Source organism: Aspergillus udagawae (assembly GCF_001078395.1).
Source record: "Aspergillus udagawae IFM 46973 DNA, scaffold_3, whole genome shotgun sequence".
NCBI lineage: Eukaryota > Fungi > Ascomycota > Eurotiomycetes > Eurotiales > Aspergillaceae > Aspergillus > Aspergillus udagawae.
Window position 1 is genome coordinate 533,278 of NW_025091266.1, and position 15,401 is coordinate 548,678.

Below are 15,401 nucleotides of genomic sequence, written 5' to 3' on the forward strand. Positions count from 1 at the left end.
GGAAAATCATCCGCATGAAAAACAAATAGTGAAGCAATGGAAGACAATCATTGTTGCGTGATCATCGTACTATGCTCGAACAGACCAGGTTGATCCCCATTCTATTGATTCTCTTTTACTTCTTCTGGTGTCGTCATCCTCTTTCTGATGCATTTGTAATCTTCTCTCTCGAACTATTCCTGAAGTGTTCTCAGTGTATTAAAGTATGATGGAATAATACGAGCACGAGGGATGTCATTGCAAGGGCGCAGACTGAGCATTAGTCATTCCCCCCAAGCTGACCAATCAGGGCTCCGTCCCATCGCAGGTGGATAATGCTTCTTTTTGCTCCCAACTTCTTGTTGTTGTTCCTTCATCACCATGATCACGTATAGTTTGGTACTGTCTCATCGGCATTCCATCAATCGGGAAGTTGGCCTGAGATCGCACGTGCTCCGTGGCTTTCTCTGGCTGATGTTCTCATGATCCATCCTGACGATTGAGTCGGTCAGTCCAGATGTCGCAATCCGTGGCTGATCGTTTCCCCGTATTACTGCCCTTTCCATACTTGCTTCACCTCCAAGCCAGTATGGAATTCAAACTTTCTTGATGCAAGTGACTCATGAACTCTCGACGATGCTTAGCAATCCATACTGTTCTCAATTTGAAGATACAGACGGGGGGTTTCTCCTCGCATTTATAAACATGCACTGTTTCCCTTGCTCCCCGTTGTAACTCTATCTCTGTCTATTTTTTATACTACTCTTGTATAGAACTATCACAGACCCCTCGGGGCTCCACTGTTGCTCTTTTCCATTACTCAACCGCAATACTTCCGTCACCCCATCCCTGGATTCTCCAGTCATAGCTTCCGCGGAAATTTCCGTCGATTTCCTTTTTTTATTATTTTGATCGAAGTAAATATAACTTGCGTGATCCCTTGACTGCTGCGTCTGCACTTTCCCTTCATATACAACCGGATCGAACTGCGCTGAGGCGCTGTGTCTCTATACTTCGTCCGCTCGATTGCTCAGCTCCTCTCAATGGCGGCTTCGATTATCACTCGGGGATCCAGTTCCCTGGACTCTCTGACTGGACGCTCTCGTCCCAAGATCCAGATCGACCTTGCCAATCAGCCGGGGGGACTTGTCAGCTCGTATACCACCAAGGACCACATCGAAGGAACCGTGACCATCAAAGTGGACCATGACACGCGCTTTGAGGACGTCGAAATCACTTTTGAAGGTGCGACCTCCCCGTCAGGGTGCCAGGGTTACATGCATGCTAACAGACGAGAATAGGAACAGCAAGAACGTCGGTCGAGCGGGCAGCCTACCCTGGCCGCACAGGGGCTTATCAGACATTCCTCAAGCTGCGCCAGCCCATTGATGACGCCGCATACCCAACTCCCCGCATTCTTGAGAGTGGACGCTCCTACCAGTTCCCCTTTACCTTTGTCATCCCCGATCGTCTGCTCCCCCATGTCTGCAGCCACTCCAAGACCAACGTCCATGTGGAGCGGTCCCACACATTGCTGCCTCCAACCTTGGGGGACCCCATGCTCGCCAGCAACGGAAAGACATTGCTGGACGACATGGTGCCCGAGATGTGCCAGGTCTCGTACATGATCCGGGTTGTCGTGAACCGCAAGCCCGCCGGTGAGAGCGGCGCGCGCAAGCCCCTCGCCTCGGCGGGAAAGAAAGTGCGCATCATCCCTACCGTCGACGAGGAACCGCCGCTCAACATCTCCGAGGGCGAGGACCCCTATTGCACCCGCAAGGAGAAGGACGTCAAGCGCGGACTCATGCGCGGCAAGCTGGGCCGCTTGGTCGTGGCTGCCTCGCAGCCCAAGCCGGTCCAGCTGACTGCGCCCCAGTGCGAGACAAAGGACTCCGTCGGGACAGTGGCAACCATCCACCTGCGCTTCGATCCCGTCGGCAACGAAGCCCCGCCCCGGCTCGGCAGCGTCTGGAGCAGACTGCGCGTATCGACATTCTACGGCGCTGTCCCTTGGGAAGACTACCCGTCCGCCCTGTCGGCGACCTTGTGGGCGCAAGCCGGGAAGAGTGTCTACACTGAGACCGTGCCCCTGTCTACCCTCTGCGTCGCCTCCGCCCAGTGGACTAAGCACTCGGTCTCGAGCCCCGTCCGCCGCGGCTCATTGGAGTCTACCTCCTCGTCTGAGTCGCTGACGGGACCCTCTGCCTCTTTCTCGGGGAGCACCTACTATACCGCCTCGGTAGTGGTGCCCGTCTCCCTTCCCGCGTCCAAGGCCTTTGTTCCGACCTTCCACTCCTGCCTCATTTCCCGAATGTACGCCCTCGACCTGAGCATCTCGTACCACACTCCGAACGCCAACATCCTGACTCCCAGTGCGTCCCTTCGCGTTCCACTTCAGCTCACCTGCCAGCCCCAGGCAGATGCGCGCCCTAAGTACGGGGTCGGGGTCCACGAAATCACACTGGAAGAGGTGGACGCCGAGTTCTTCAGCCCTCGCAGCGTTGCGCCCCCGTCCATCAGCTCCTGCGAGTCATTTCCCCTAGCACAGTCGAACCCCATCGCGCCTCCACCGGAGTATTCCGCCATCCGGGCGCCGTTGCTGGCGAGCGGGCAACCGCGGCGAGTTGCTGCTGGTTTTTAATGGAAGAGTGATATGATGAAATTTACTAATCGCATGGCGTTTTGATTGCTTTTATGATATACCCTTTGACATCTTGATACCATAGATTGATGTTTGCTTCAAAAGTTTGGGCGATCCCATGGCATTGTTATTAGATTGGTTTATGTTGGACAGTTGGCTTCGATAATTCTATAATAATATAATCAATCTATATTAATCGTCTTACAAGCCTGTTGTCCTTGGAGTAAGTAGGCAGCCTGTTCGCTTCCAAACGCTGGCAGGTTGAGCATATACGCGGAGTCAATACAATAACCATTTATGTATCACCTATGATCATTCCACGTGGTTGGTAGTGTCCAGGAACAAAAAGCATAGCTGTTTCTTCGAAGCAAGAAAAAGAAAAGAAAAAATATATGACAAGGGTGGGATTCGAACCCACGCCCCTTTCGAGACACGGAAACTGATGAATCAGTTTATAGGTCCAGTTCCTGAACCGTGCTCCTTAGACCACTCGGACACCTTGCCGTTAGAGGATAATGTCTCACTATTATGCTATATAAAGCAGTACAATGCATCCTCGGACTCGATGATTCTCGGACTCACTCTGGATGCTCAGAGTATTTCTACTTAGGAAGAACGTCGCAGGAGTAAGGACAAATAGTAGTCTCTATTCTACAAAAACCAGTTTTGACTTCCACACGACTTCTTACCTGACGAATGCTGGCTTGTAAGAATCTCTATGCGTGTAATCTTGCTCTCTGCGCGCGCGATACGGTCAAGTATACCTCAACTTCTGGAACGAGCCAAGTGCCATCGTTCGTCGCATTCCCTGGGTGCTCAGCTCTTTCTCTTCATTCTTTCATGTATGGGTTTCACGTCCCAACGACTAAGAAACTTGTCATGAGCACTGAGATACTCATTCTCATCTATATATATATGCTACCGTGAGTGCCGTCCACCGTTGTGGTTAGTGCTTACGGTGAGAAAAAGTGAGACCCTGAGAGCCATGGCTGATGCCAATTAGACGAACAATGGCATGTAGGTGACCAGGAGGCTGAATTAATTGGCACCATTGATGTGATCTTATCCTATCATCTACAACTACAGAGAGTGGGGGATGCTGTGCTAAGGCCGTCCCAGGATCTTGGGCCCATCCAGCAGACCACAGCTGTATATATGCATGTCAGATACAACCTGGATTGAGGCAACATGCTTTGTCTGCTCCAAGCAGATCCTTACAGCCCATATAAATTAGCTGCTCTTTCCGTGACTCCGTGCCAACCCATCCGCTCACCACATCATGGCAGACACACCCCAGTTAACCGCCCTGGAGTCCTTCCTCCAGGCGCATCCCACTATCAAATACATCCCACCCTCCTCTCCCGAATACCCATCCGCTCGTAAGGTCTGGAACGGCTCCCGCCGTGACAACCCGCTGGCCATCGTCCAGCCGCAGTCCCCTTCCGACGTGGTCTCCCTGATCAGATTCTCCAAGTCCCAGTCCCTCCCCTTCACACTCCGCTCGGGCGGCCACAACCTGGAAGGCCGCTCCCTTGTTGACGGCGCTCTGCTCATTGACCTGCGCGATCTGAACGCCGTCACTATCGCTCCGGATCGCAAGTCCGCCATCGTCCAAGGCGGCATCTTACAGGGAGAGCTCGCCAACAGGCTCTGGACAGAGGGGCTAGCCACCCCGACAGGGTCAATCCCATCCGTAGGCTATGTCGGCTGGGCCACATACGGCGGGTACGGGTCCTTCTCCTCGCACTGGGGTCTGGGTGCAGACCAGATCCTCGGCGCGACCGTCATCAACCCGGACGGCGAGATCATCGCCGCCGACGAGGCCCTTCTCCAGGGCATCCGCGGCGCAGGGGGTCTATTCGGTGTGATCATCGACCTCACCATCAAGGTCTACCCGCTCACGACCGTAAGCACTCTTCCCTGGAACCCCATGCCACAGCTAACACCCCCACCCAGCTCCTCTCCGGCGCCATCCTCTACGACTCAACCGACATCACCAAAACCTTCATCGACTTCAACGCTGCCTACCGCGCCCTCCTCGACTCAGACCCCCTCCCCCCGCAACTCACCATCCAGCAAATCGTCATCAACAGCCCGTCCGCAGGCCGCCTCCTCGCCGCCATCTTCGTCTGGAGCAGCCCGGACACAACCACCGGCCACGCCTGGGCCGCCAAAATCGCCGACCTCGCCCCAACGCTCGCCAACACCGTCGCCGAAACCACCATTCTGTCCTTACTCGCCTCCACCGACGCCCTAGTCCCAAGCACCACCTACGGCGCCCCCAGAACGCACAGCATCCGCCGCATCACCCCCGCCGTGGCGGAGACTATCGGGCAGTATCTCGCGACGATGCCGTCCGACCCCGGCACGATGTTCTCCATACATCAGCTGCGGGGCCCGTCAGCCACGCAGCAGAAGCACCTTAATGTCTTCGCAGCAAGAGAGCCGCACTACATGCTTGAGATCCTGGGGTACGCGGCGGAGGAGACGCTCAGCGCGGAAGCCATGGAATGGGCTGTGCAGATGGCGCGGGGGATTGAGCGCGTGGATCCGGGGAATGTGCTGCCGACGGCGTATATATCATTGTATAACACTGCTGCTGCTGCATCATCTGACGAGGTGCTGCGGAGGGTGTATGGAGATAAGGCTGGGGTGGTGAGAGATCTGAAGAGGGGGTTCGATCCGGGAAATGTCTTTAGGCTGACGGTGCCGTCGTTGTAGGTCGTAATATATATATATATATAACTATATTGCGGCATGGAAGGCAGGTCAACGGACCCTTCTACTAATCTAGTTATGTATCATGAAATACTGATTCTAGTAAAAGTAAAAGGGACAACACTGAATCTATCCATGTTGAATCGTCCAAGACCACAGGACTTAGGGCAAGAGACTGGACCCCGGCTGTCGTCTGATGAGATTTAGACTTAGGACTAAAGATATAGAAAATTGTCTAAGCATGGCAAGGTGTCCGAGCGGTCTAAGGAGCACGGTTCAGGAACTGGACCTATAAACTGATTCATCAGTTTCCGTGTCTCGAAAGGGGCGTGGGTTCGAATCCCACCCTTGTCATTGATCTTTTTTTTTTTTTTTGCCTTCATTTTTCAATACGTGAAGATTACGACAGCTTGCAGCATGCGAGGTCTATGTATAATCAATAAAGAATCTATAGACAAAAACCAAGCCGAAATGGTATAGACCAACTTTTCGCATATATACAGCCAATGACCATTTTGAACGCCAGATATGCTTCCCTCCAATGAACTCGACTACGTCAACATATCATCCAACTTCTCACCCAGAACGTTCTCAATCTGCTTAACCCATTTGCGGACTTCGCGCTCGACGTTCTCGTCCTCATCTTCCATCAGCTCGCTGATATACGGCAGCATCTCAGGCAGAAGGGCAAGCCACTCCTCGCCGAGCTGCTCGGTGAGCGATTGCTCGGCCTTGAGCGCTGCGAGGCGCGTGTGCGGGTTCTCGCCTCCAGCGGCTTTGCCGTTCGGGCCTGCGGACGGACGGAGGAACTTCATCAGGGCGGTGTTGAGTTCCTTGTGGTTGTCTGTTGAGTCGGCTGCGACGGCGAGCTCGGTGATGGCGGGGACGGCCTCGGCGATCACGGTAGCTGCCGTGGAGGAATTCGTGGCGTGTGCGAGTTGGTTGATGAGGGGCGTGGAGATTTTGTTCAGGTGCGAGGGAGATTGCCAGAATTCTGCGAGGGTTAGCTTCGGCTTGAACCCATCAAGAGAAGAGAAGAGAAGGGGAAAGGCATACCGTCTTGATCGTGCTCAAAGGCATTGCGGAGCAAACGCATTGTGGCCAACCACAGAGCCTTGGTGCTCTTGTCGGCCGGACTGGCCTTGCCAAGGACGGAAACCACGCTTTCGATGATATAGCTGGCATAACCGGTGACGATAGACTATCTTTGTCAGCGATGGTGAAACATTTTGATGAGAAGTGATAACATACCTGAAGAGTTCCAAAGAAGACTTGCAAGAACTTGTAGAACGTCGTAAGTCGGGCCCAGCTGCCCTGGGTATCTTTCTTCGGTAGACCAGACGTGGCCCAATCCAGCATCTTCGTGAAGATAGGACGGAAGGTGGTGTCGTTCAGCTTGTAGATCATCTTGATCGTTACGTCGTTGAGGGCATATTCAATTTCATCCACGTCAACAGCATCGAAGGTGGCGTTCGCTCCCAGTGCAAGCTGCTCCCGGCGTAAATCGAATGCCTTGAACAGGATGCTCGACAAGACCCCAATATTCTTGCCAGTCGCGGATTTGGGATGCTTCTCCACGGCGAGGCTGACCACCTCCAGCGTCTCCTTCGCGGCGACCGGCCCGGCCTGCACGGCGTACTGCCAGTTGCGATCAACCGCTCCCAGCGCTGCAGCCATGTCAACCTTTCGAGCCATCATCTTCAACGCTTCTTGTCGGCTCTCGTCTTCGCAGTCTTCAGCGTTGGCTGACTTGAAAGAGAGCAGAAGAATCTTATCCAGATGAGTGCCGGAGATCATATACGGGATATGAACAAAGAGCGCCGAGAACAACGAGAAGACGGCATCGTGTAACCGGGAGTTCTCCTTGCCCTCTTCCAAGCTCAGTTCAAGCAGAGCCAGGGATCGGCTGAGGGCCTCCGGAAGTGCTGGAATCATGGCTTGGCCAAGAGTCTCAGCCATGGATGCAAGACACAAGACACCCATGATACGAATACGGTCATCCATCTGGCCAATGCAGGCCTCGCTAGCCACAACCTGGGCAGCACCAATAACCCGTGATGGGTCCTTCTTGCCGTACTTCTCGGCGATGCGGTCGATACAGGCAACTGCGGCGTGCTTGAGCAGGATATCTGTCGAGTTGCGGATAATGTCAACAAGTGTAGGCAAGAAGTCAAGCACCCGGATCTGAGAAGCGCCGTCGCGCTCTGGGTTCTGGCGAAGGCGTCCCTCGAGGAGCCGGAGGACCTTTCGACGGAGCTCATCGTTGGGCCGCTGCAGCAGCACTTCGATGGTATCGAGGAAGTCGACCAGTGTCAGTGTGCCGAACAACGCGGCCAGGACGTCGCCGTTTGCCTGGCTGACGAGCTTCATGCTCTGCACGGAATCGCCAATCGTCAAGACCTGTTCCAGGATTTGAGAGAAGAGGGTACGGAGCTGTCTGGTAGCCTCTTCGTCCTCTGAAGCAAATGTCTTGGCCATCTTGACCTTGAGAGACGAATGCTTAAAGAGATAGGCCAGGTCACGAAGCAGGTCAACCGCAACCTTCTGAGGCTCGCGCCCATCGTCACTACCAATTCCAAGGAGAACTTGCGAAATGCCAGGCTTCGGCTTGAGCGAGTCGCTGACCAATCCGAGGAATTTGCTATAGGTCTGTTTATTGTCAGTAAATAGTCCAGAAATGCGGAAGGATAAACACGTACCGTAAGCTCAACAGCAGCACTAGCATCAGAAACGAGGCCTGTCATCAGGACGAGAACATCTTTGTCCATGGCATATCTATTGGCGAGCATTGCCAAAACAGCAAACAAGAAGTCCTGCGTTCCTAGCTTCGTAATTAGAGCATGGAAGAGGCGCAGACGACGGTGCGAAGGGATGTGCTCAAACGCAGCTGTAAAGCTTAGCAGCAGCTCGGACGTTCCAGACACCACGTCACGCTTCTGATCACGCAAGGACTGGATAAGAGCGGGCACAACTTGGTCGATGGTCTGGTCAATGACAGAAACCGAGTACTCATCATCTTTCCTGAGAACACTGGAGCCCATGAACGTGAAAATGGGCATCACACTGTGAAGAACCAACTCAGGGGCAATGACGGAAAGCCCGGCCACGAGAAGCAAAGCCGCGTTCTGCACTTGAGGGCTCTCAGTGGTCCGCACGCAGTCCACGACCAGGTCGGCGCGAATGACCGAGGTATCGAACTGTGCCTTTGCGCTCTCCTTTGACCGGTTGACAATGGCCAGCAGACTACCCAGGGTCAAGCTGAGCAAATAGCTCATGCCGGACTGAATCTGGGACTTAAAGTGATGGAGAGCAGCCAGCGCTTGGAAGAGACCGTCGGCGAGCTCGGGATGAGTCTCGGGTGATGAGCTGTCAACAAGTTCCAGGATGAAAGTCATCTTCTCCATGACCTTGCCAAACTCCGCCTCATCCTTCACAGTCATCGCAATCATGTTGTTTTGACTAGTGCGTCTTCTCTTTGGCGCAGGCCCAAGAGCTTCCATGTCAGTAAGAGAGACAGGTATTCTTTCCAAGAATTGGGCGAGTACAGAGCCCGGGAGCTGAACGTTGCGGAGGAGATCTCTGCAATTATTCACAAGAGGCAAGTTGGAAAGGCCAAGCGAGATATCAAACAGCTGCTCCGCAGCCACAACCTGACGATCCTCCGCCACTCGAGCCCAGATGTCCTTTATGCGGCCAAAGACGGCTGCAATGAAAGAAGGCCGCAGTGACTCCGAGTGAGGGCTCACATTCGACAAAAGAATCATAATGGCGTCCTTCTCCTTGGGTGTGACAATCGTCACCATCTGACGCTCCACGTCCGAAACAGGAACCCGCTCTTTCTCGCAGATTTCCTGGACTTCACGCTCACCAAATCCACGCCAAGTCTTCAGTAAAGGCTCAAGCTCTTTCGTACGAGTGGTTCCACCAGCCTTGTCGATGCGGTTGAGAATGTTGAGCAAGCCAAGTTTAGGCGTGAACAGCGGAAGCTGGATGGCATGGGAGCACAGGAAGGTGAAAAACGCCAGTCTGAGAGGCTTCTTGAGCTCAGACGCATTCGCATCGACCGAGACTCCCCGAAGAGTGTTCTCCAAAACCTTGCCAATGTGAGCTGCATCGAAGATGCATTCCTCCAAACTAGGAAGCACTGCACGTTCCAAAACCTTCTGCGCGTCACGAGTGGGGAGCCATTGAACGTCCTTCGATTGTACTTGACCATAGAGGCTGTCGCGAGCCCAAACAACCTCTCCCTTCTTATTCTTCTTGTAGAGACTACCAACAGCAGCAAGGGCTGCAGCGGCCTCACGGCGAACACGTTCTGACGGATCTGTGAGAGCAACTAGCAAGAATGGCAACAGCGCCTGGAAGTCTAGATTCGGGTTCTCGGTGGATGCGAGGAAAGAGGTGATCATATTTAAAGCTGTGACCCGTGTGCCCATGGGATACGGACCAGAGAAGACTCTGATGAAGAATGAAAGATATTGAGGGGACTTTGTAGCCTCGCTCTTCCCAAGAGCCGCCAGATCGGAGAAGGTCTGACATTGCTCGTTCGAGCCAACTGCCAGTGCAAAGGCCTGGACAAGCTTCTCGAACACGGGGATGGATTGTGCGCTGAGGAAAGAGCCCTTGAATGACTTCTCCCCACTCAAGGATTCCACAGCCGACGAGAAGCTGTCTTGTACTTCTTCCTTCTCAGCATCCTCCATCTCGACATCTTGCACAGCACGAGGCGCAGGCGCGGTATCAATCACTGTCTGCAGATTGTGTTCCAGCGTAGCAATGTCGAAAGATGACTCCGCAATCGTCTTCTGGAAAATAGGCCGCAGGGACTCGGACTGGCTGAATACTTGAATTAGATCTGCAAGGCGTGCCTGAGCATCCAAAGACATGACACCATCCTTGTGGACACTGCTCGTGGCTTCAAGGACCAAGGCCATGGCCTTGCTCATTTCCTGCTCACCCAAGAGCTGGTTCTGGAAAATGTGGGACAAGAGATCGAGGCGTGCTGTGTCCTTTTGTTTCGGAAGCTCGTCAAGGCAGCCGGCAATGACCCCGAGAAGAAGATGAGAGGTCTTATACTGTGCCGCTATCTCGGTCAACCGCTTGAGAATATCGTCCAATCGCAAGATCGCCTTCAAAGCACGTCTCGGTAATTTTGGTTCGGGCTTTTGCTGTGCCAGAACGGCCAGGCACACCAGGCCCGATTCGACTGTCTCTTGCGTCCACGATCCGGCAACGGCCTCCATCAAACCGTCAAGGACCTTGTCCTGAAGAGACGCCTTTTGTGCAAGCACCACGGACACCATGTAGCAGCCAATGACCAGTTCCGAGACGTTCTTCAAAGCGAAACCATCGTTGAGAATTGGGAGCACACGTATGACAATATCTTCGTGCTTTTGTTTCTCGACTTCTCGGCGTCCAGAGCGAGATGCATCCAGCATTCCCGCAACGGCCTCGGTGTAGATGCCGGCCCAGAATGCCAGAAGCGCATGATGATGCGCCTGCTGCCGGCTCACCTGGAGGACATAGCTGTTCAATGCCGCCAAGAAGGACTTATTCGTAGTAGCACTGTGCACGAGTGGGTGGCGAGGTGGATTGATCGAGGCTTTTTGGTAGGGAATCAGGACTTTGAAGGTCGGTGTCAAGTCTTCGGGAAGGATAGTCAGGAGATTCAAGAATAACGGGGTGGTATAGAAGGGTAAAAACGTGAGAATCGTAAATGAAGTGTTATATTCGTGAATTCTGCGTGTCTCGTTAGCCCAACACGTCCGAGAAACAGAGTACTTGAACTTTTGAGATCACGGCTTCCGCACCTGAAACGTCTGACAAGCCACTCGACGGCCTTAACAGCAGGATTCAACAGTAATCGTCCTCCAACCAGAGCAAGAAAAGCCTCCAAGGCCACGTCGAGCTCCTTATTCTGAGCCGCAGTCAGCTGTGTGCGATCTTCGGCCTTGCTCTGCTCGCTGAAAATTGTGCGCTCGAACGCTGTGAATCGTGCATCCAACTGGCATAACTCCTGGAAGCCCTCGTAGCATATTTGGTACACCGTGTCGAAATCCTGAGTGCTGGCAACTTTCCTGTCGAAAATCAGAGACTGCGAATGCGCTATTCTCTGAGCTTTGAGATCGAGCTGGTTTGTCGACTTTGCCGCAATCTGCGACAGCTGCGCGGCGAGGGACGAAGCCATTATGGATAATATTTTGTGCTTTGTCGAGAAATCAGATTAGACACCCATCGCTCAATGAGCTCCTCCTTCGCTTTCCAAGTGAAAACCCTGTTGTTTCCTTGGGCAGCTTCTTTCCGTCAAGATCGACTAATGGTGAAAGCGACTTTTTTTGGAGACTTTTTTCTCCAACCAAAAAAAAAGGCTGCGGGAAGCGGGAGCGGAGTTTTTCCAGCCAACACCAACTCCGCAACACTTGAAGTCTCCCGATGATGTCTCACGTCCAGGAGCATGGATTCCTCGGGCTCCCAGGTAAGATTATTTACTTGAAATTCAAATTGTATCTTGCGCATATACTAATGATTGCTGAAGGAGAAAAAGTCCATACCGCGGTTTGCCAGTTTCAAGCCTCCACCAGCTCCTCTGCCCCAAGGTGATCGGCCTTCCGATCGCCGAAGTCACGAGTCCGTCCGTCGCGACGAAAAGTCCAAGCACCACTCGAGGCATAGAAGCCGTCGGGAGCGTTCGCGGTCTGGAGAGCGTCGAAAAGAACGGAAGGAGCATCGTCCGACCCGAAGAGATGCGGAACAACGAGATGTGGAGCCTACACGCGAATCTGCGCGCGCACCGAAACCCGTCGTGAGAGAGGGAGAGGACGGGGCGTCTGATCTGTATGTTATCGATCGCAAAGGCGACAAATACAATCTGATTTACGGGACATTACATCGCTACAATGTTCCCCTTTATCACCGAGTCGGCCGAGGAAACGTGCTTGGTCTTCCCACGAGCTACCGAATCGACCGTGACACGGCGGAAGGAGATGCGCTGATCCTGAAGACGGGCATTTCGCGTACGGACGCGAAGAGAATCAAGTCAAAGAGTGCCTTTGCTGGACTGGCGAAGCAACGCACGAAGCTTCTCCGGGTGCGAAAAGACCCTTTGTTGGATACCGCAGTCGAGGCCTCGAAGGACTTTCTTCCGCTCGATGGTTCAGCCAAACGGAGGCGCAAAGGAACGCCAGAAGATATTGCTACGGAAGATGAGCGATATGCCTACAGGTCGATTCATGGTAAAGCGAAACCCGAAGATGATATTCCAAGCGACTTGGAGGCCGTGTCGGACACGGACTCCAGTGACGGCGGCCTTCGAGTGGATCCTGACGAGGAAATCAAGTCTCGCAACGCAGAACTCTTGAGGGACGTTGAACGAAACCCGACAGATATTGAAGCATGGCTCCGCCTCATAGATCATCAGGAATTGCTTCTTAGAGGTTCAGAAAGAGAATCTCGCGCCTTGACCGCCGCGGAAAGAAAGAGCTTGGCCGACATTAAACTGTCGTTGTACGAGAAAGCGCTGAAAAAAGTCGGGAATAGTCCGTTCAAAGATGTCCTTCTGCTGGGTTTATTAGAAGAAGGTGCAAAGCTATGGGACACGAAGAAGCTCTCGTCGCAATGGCAGGCAGTGCTGAAAGCGAATTCACAATTCATTAGCCTTTGGATCAAATACCTTGATTTTCGTCAGACGGAATTTCTCGACTTTACCTATGAAAGGTGCTTCAACACCTACCTTGAATGCTTGAAACTGAATAGGCTTGGCCCTGAAGGGCCGGGAAAAGGTCATGTCCAGATCTACTTGTTTTTGCGATTGACTTGTTTTATCAGGGAAGCTGGATTCACAGAGCATGCGGCTGGTCTTTGGCAGGCCATTCTTGAAACAGTGTTCTTTCGTCCAGAGGATTTAAGTATCGGAAAGGACCAAGAAACACTCTCAGCATTCCTTGACTTTTGGGAATCAGAAGTTTCTCGAATCGGAGAGGTGGGCGCAAAGGGTTGGAGATCGGGAGAAAATGCTCTCATGGAACCCAAGGCCTTCGCACCTCAGTTCAAGGTCGACTTACGATCAATCTTTGCATCCTGGACCGTCTGCGAAAGAGAACGGATATCCAATGCGCAATTGCCCGCGCGGAGTCTGGACGAGACCGACGAAGACGATCCCTACCGTATAGTAATTGCATCTGATCTCCGAGAGATTTTACCCCTTGTTTGGGATGTGGACTCGACCAACGTGTTGATCGATGGCTTCATGTATTACTGTCAATTGCCTCCACTCAAGTCACCCGAGAATCTGGAATCGACCAGTCGTTGGGCTGGGGACAATTTTCTGCGAAATGAGTCGATGAGCAACACGGAGATCACAACAGATGGTTTTCTTCAAAATCAAACCGACGGTACAGAGCCATCCGCTGTATCCCCATTGTCTTTTCCTCATACAAATTTCATACAAACCACGGATACGCTGTTTGCAGACCAAGAGGCCTGGTTCTCATCTCTACGGTCGTGGACGAAGACTGCCATGGACTCACGAAACGATATCAACCCCGACTGGGCTCGGAGGACCCTCAGGTTATTGATAGAAGCAAATCCGCGGAACGATGACCTGGCTGAGTATGCACTTGCCGTGGAATTAGCGTGCAATGGCAAAGAAGCCAGGAAGTATGCCAAGTCGCTTCTAAAGAAGAGGAGCTCGAATCTGCGCCTTTACAACTCCTACGCTCTCATAGAATATCGCTCTGGCAATCACACGGCTGCCGAACATGCCTGGGCAACCACTCTCTCCATGAGCAAGACATTTTCCGATGAGAATAGGATCGATTCTGTCCTGTTGTGGCAGAGTTGGACCTGGGAATCGCTTAATGCTCGAAATATAGCCCAAGCCTCCCACCTGCTACTTTCAATACCGCAGAACAGTGTTGACCTCAAGGCTGTCCCGAGCGATTTTACCGAAACAATGTTTAGCGCGACAAGTCTGTTGAAAGCCCAGAATGTGAGTTCTACCCACCTGCTTTATTGGACTACTAGCTGACGCATTTTAGTCTCTTTCAGAAGCCCAAGAAAACGCCCTGGTCACCAGAAAAGCCAGAATTTTCGTTGCTTGCACGGATTGTCTGGCTCTTCTTGCATACTTGTCCCAATCCTTCGATATGACTAAAGCCTTGGAGGCATATAGCCGTGCCATGGCCAGTCTCAGCACGCTACCGGAGCGATTCCACAGTTTCCGGACCTTCACAACCGAGCTGCTACACCAAGCCCGGGCGAGACTGATTTACTATCATGTCCGCACCAGCAGCCTATACAAACCGTCTCAGATCCGCTCCCTCCTAACCGAGAGCATCTCACTCTTCCCCCACAACACCATATTTCTATCCCTCTTCGCCTGGAACGAGTCCCGGTTCCGCATCGAAGAACGCGTCCGCGAAGTCGTCCGAGACGTCACCTCAGAGACCAAACAGCGCACCAGCCACGACCGCACAACCGCCCAACAAATCCCCATAACCTCCCACCTCTTCTCAATCTACACCGAACTCGTCCGCCCTGTCTACGCAGGCTCGACTCTACACTCCGTCCGCGCAGCCTTCGAAAAGGCCATCGGCGACCCCGCACACCTCCCCCACACAGGCGCACTCACGAACGGCGCCAGCAGCAGCACATCAACCGCGCGCTCAAGCCTCACCCTCTGGAAACTGTACATCCTCTTCGAACTCTCCCGGCACGAGATCAACCGCGCCAAAGAAGTCTTCTACCGCGCTATTCGCGCCTGTCCCTGGTCCAAAGAACTCGTTATGCTGGCGTTTACGCACCTGCGCGCGGACGTCGTCCGGGACCGATACAAAGATTCCCCAAAGAAAGGGGAAGGGATGGGCTTCGACGAGCTCCGCCGCGTGTACAACGTTCTTGTGGAGAAGGAGTTGCGGATCCATGTCGATATCGAGGATGAATTGGATAGACTTGCGGCGAGGAGGCTCGAGGGTGCTACTATGCCTCTGGGGCCTATTCAGATGCCCGACGATGCGGAGAGTGAGGATGAGCGTATGCAGTTGTAGATGCGCAACAGCGCTTCTGG

General features: G+C 53.2%; 4 protein-coding genes and 2 non-coding genes across 6 annotated transcripts; 4 read left to right on the forward strand and 2 right to left on the reverse strand.

The window, feature by feature from the left end:
- Positions 1–1,022: 1,022 nt before the first annotated feature.
- Aud_004044 (arrestin (or S-antigen), N-terminal domain protein) lies at positions 1,023–2,620 on the forward strand (the record flags this gene model as incomplete). Its single annotated transcript, XM_043288988.1, has 2 exons — positions 1,023–1,224; positions 1,281–2,620. The coding sequence occupies 2 exons, from the start codon at positions 1,023–1,025 to the stop codon at positions 2,618–2,620; spliced, it is 1,542 nt and encodes a 513-aa protein (XP_043144923.1).
- Positions 2,621–3,013: 393 nt separating this feature from the next.
- Aud_004045 lies at positions 3,014–3,124 on the reverse strand. The gene has a single exon. It is a non-coding gene; the product is annotated as a tRNA-Leu (tRNA).
- Positions 3,125–3,899: 775 nt separating this feature from the next.
- Aud_004046 (FAD-binding oxidoreductase) lies at positions 3,900–5,341 on the forward strand (the record flags this gene model as incomplete). The annotated part of the gene is made up of 2 exons (XM_043288989.1): positions 3,900–4,526; positions 4,577–5,341. 2 exons carry the CDS (start codon positions 3,900–3,902, stop codon positions 5,339–5,341), a joined length of 1,392 nt encoding a protein of 463 aa, XP_043144924.1.
- A 240-nt stretch (positions 5,342–5,581) lies between these two features.
- Positions 5,582–5,692, forward strand: Aud_004047. The gene has a single exon. It is a non-coding gene; the product is annotated as a tRNA-Leu (tRNA).
- Positions 5,693–5,889: 197 nt separating this feature from the next.
- On the reverse strand, positions 5,890–11,525 carry utp10 (snoRNA-binding rRNA-processing protein UTP10; the record flags this gene model as incomplete). The annotated part of the gene is made up of 5 exons (XM_043288990.1): positions 5,890–6,332; positions 6,395–6,539; positions 6,590–7,987; positions 8,038–11,077; positions 11,149–11,525. 5 exons carry the CDS (start codon positions 11,523–11,525, stop codon positions 5,890–5,892), a joined length of 5,403 nt encoding a protein of 1,800 aa, XP_043144925.1.
- Positions 11,526–11,792: 267 nt separating this feature from the next.
- Positions 11,793–15,381, forward strand: Aud_004049 (uncharacterized protein; the record flags this gene model as incomplete). Its single annotated transcript, XM_043288991.1, has 3 exons — positions 11,793–11,813; positions 11,874–14,324; positions 14,374–15,381. The coding sequence occupies 3 exons, from the start codon at positions 11,793–11,795 to the stop codon at positions 15,379–15,381; spliced, it is 3,480 nt and encodes a 1,159-aa protein (XP_043144926.1).
- Positions 15,382–15,401: the final 20 nt, after the last annotated feature.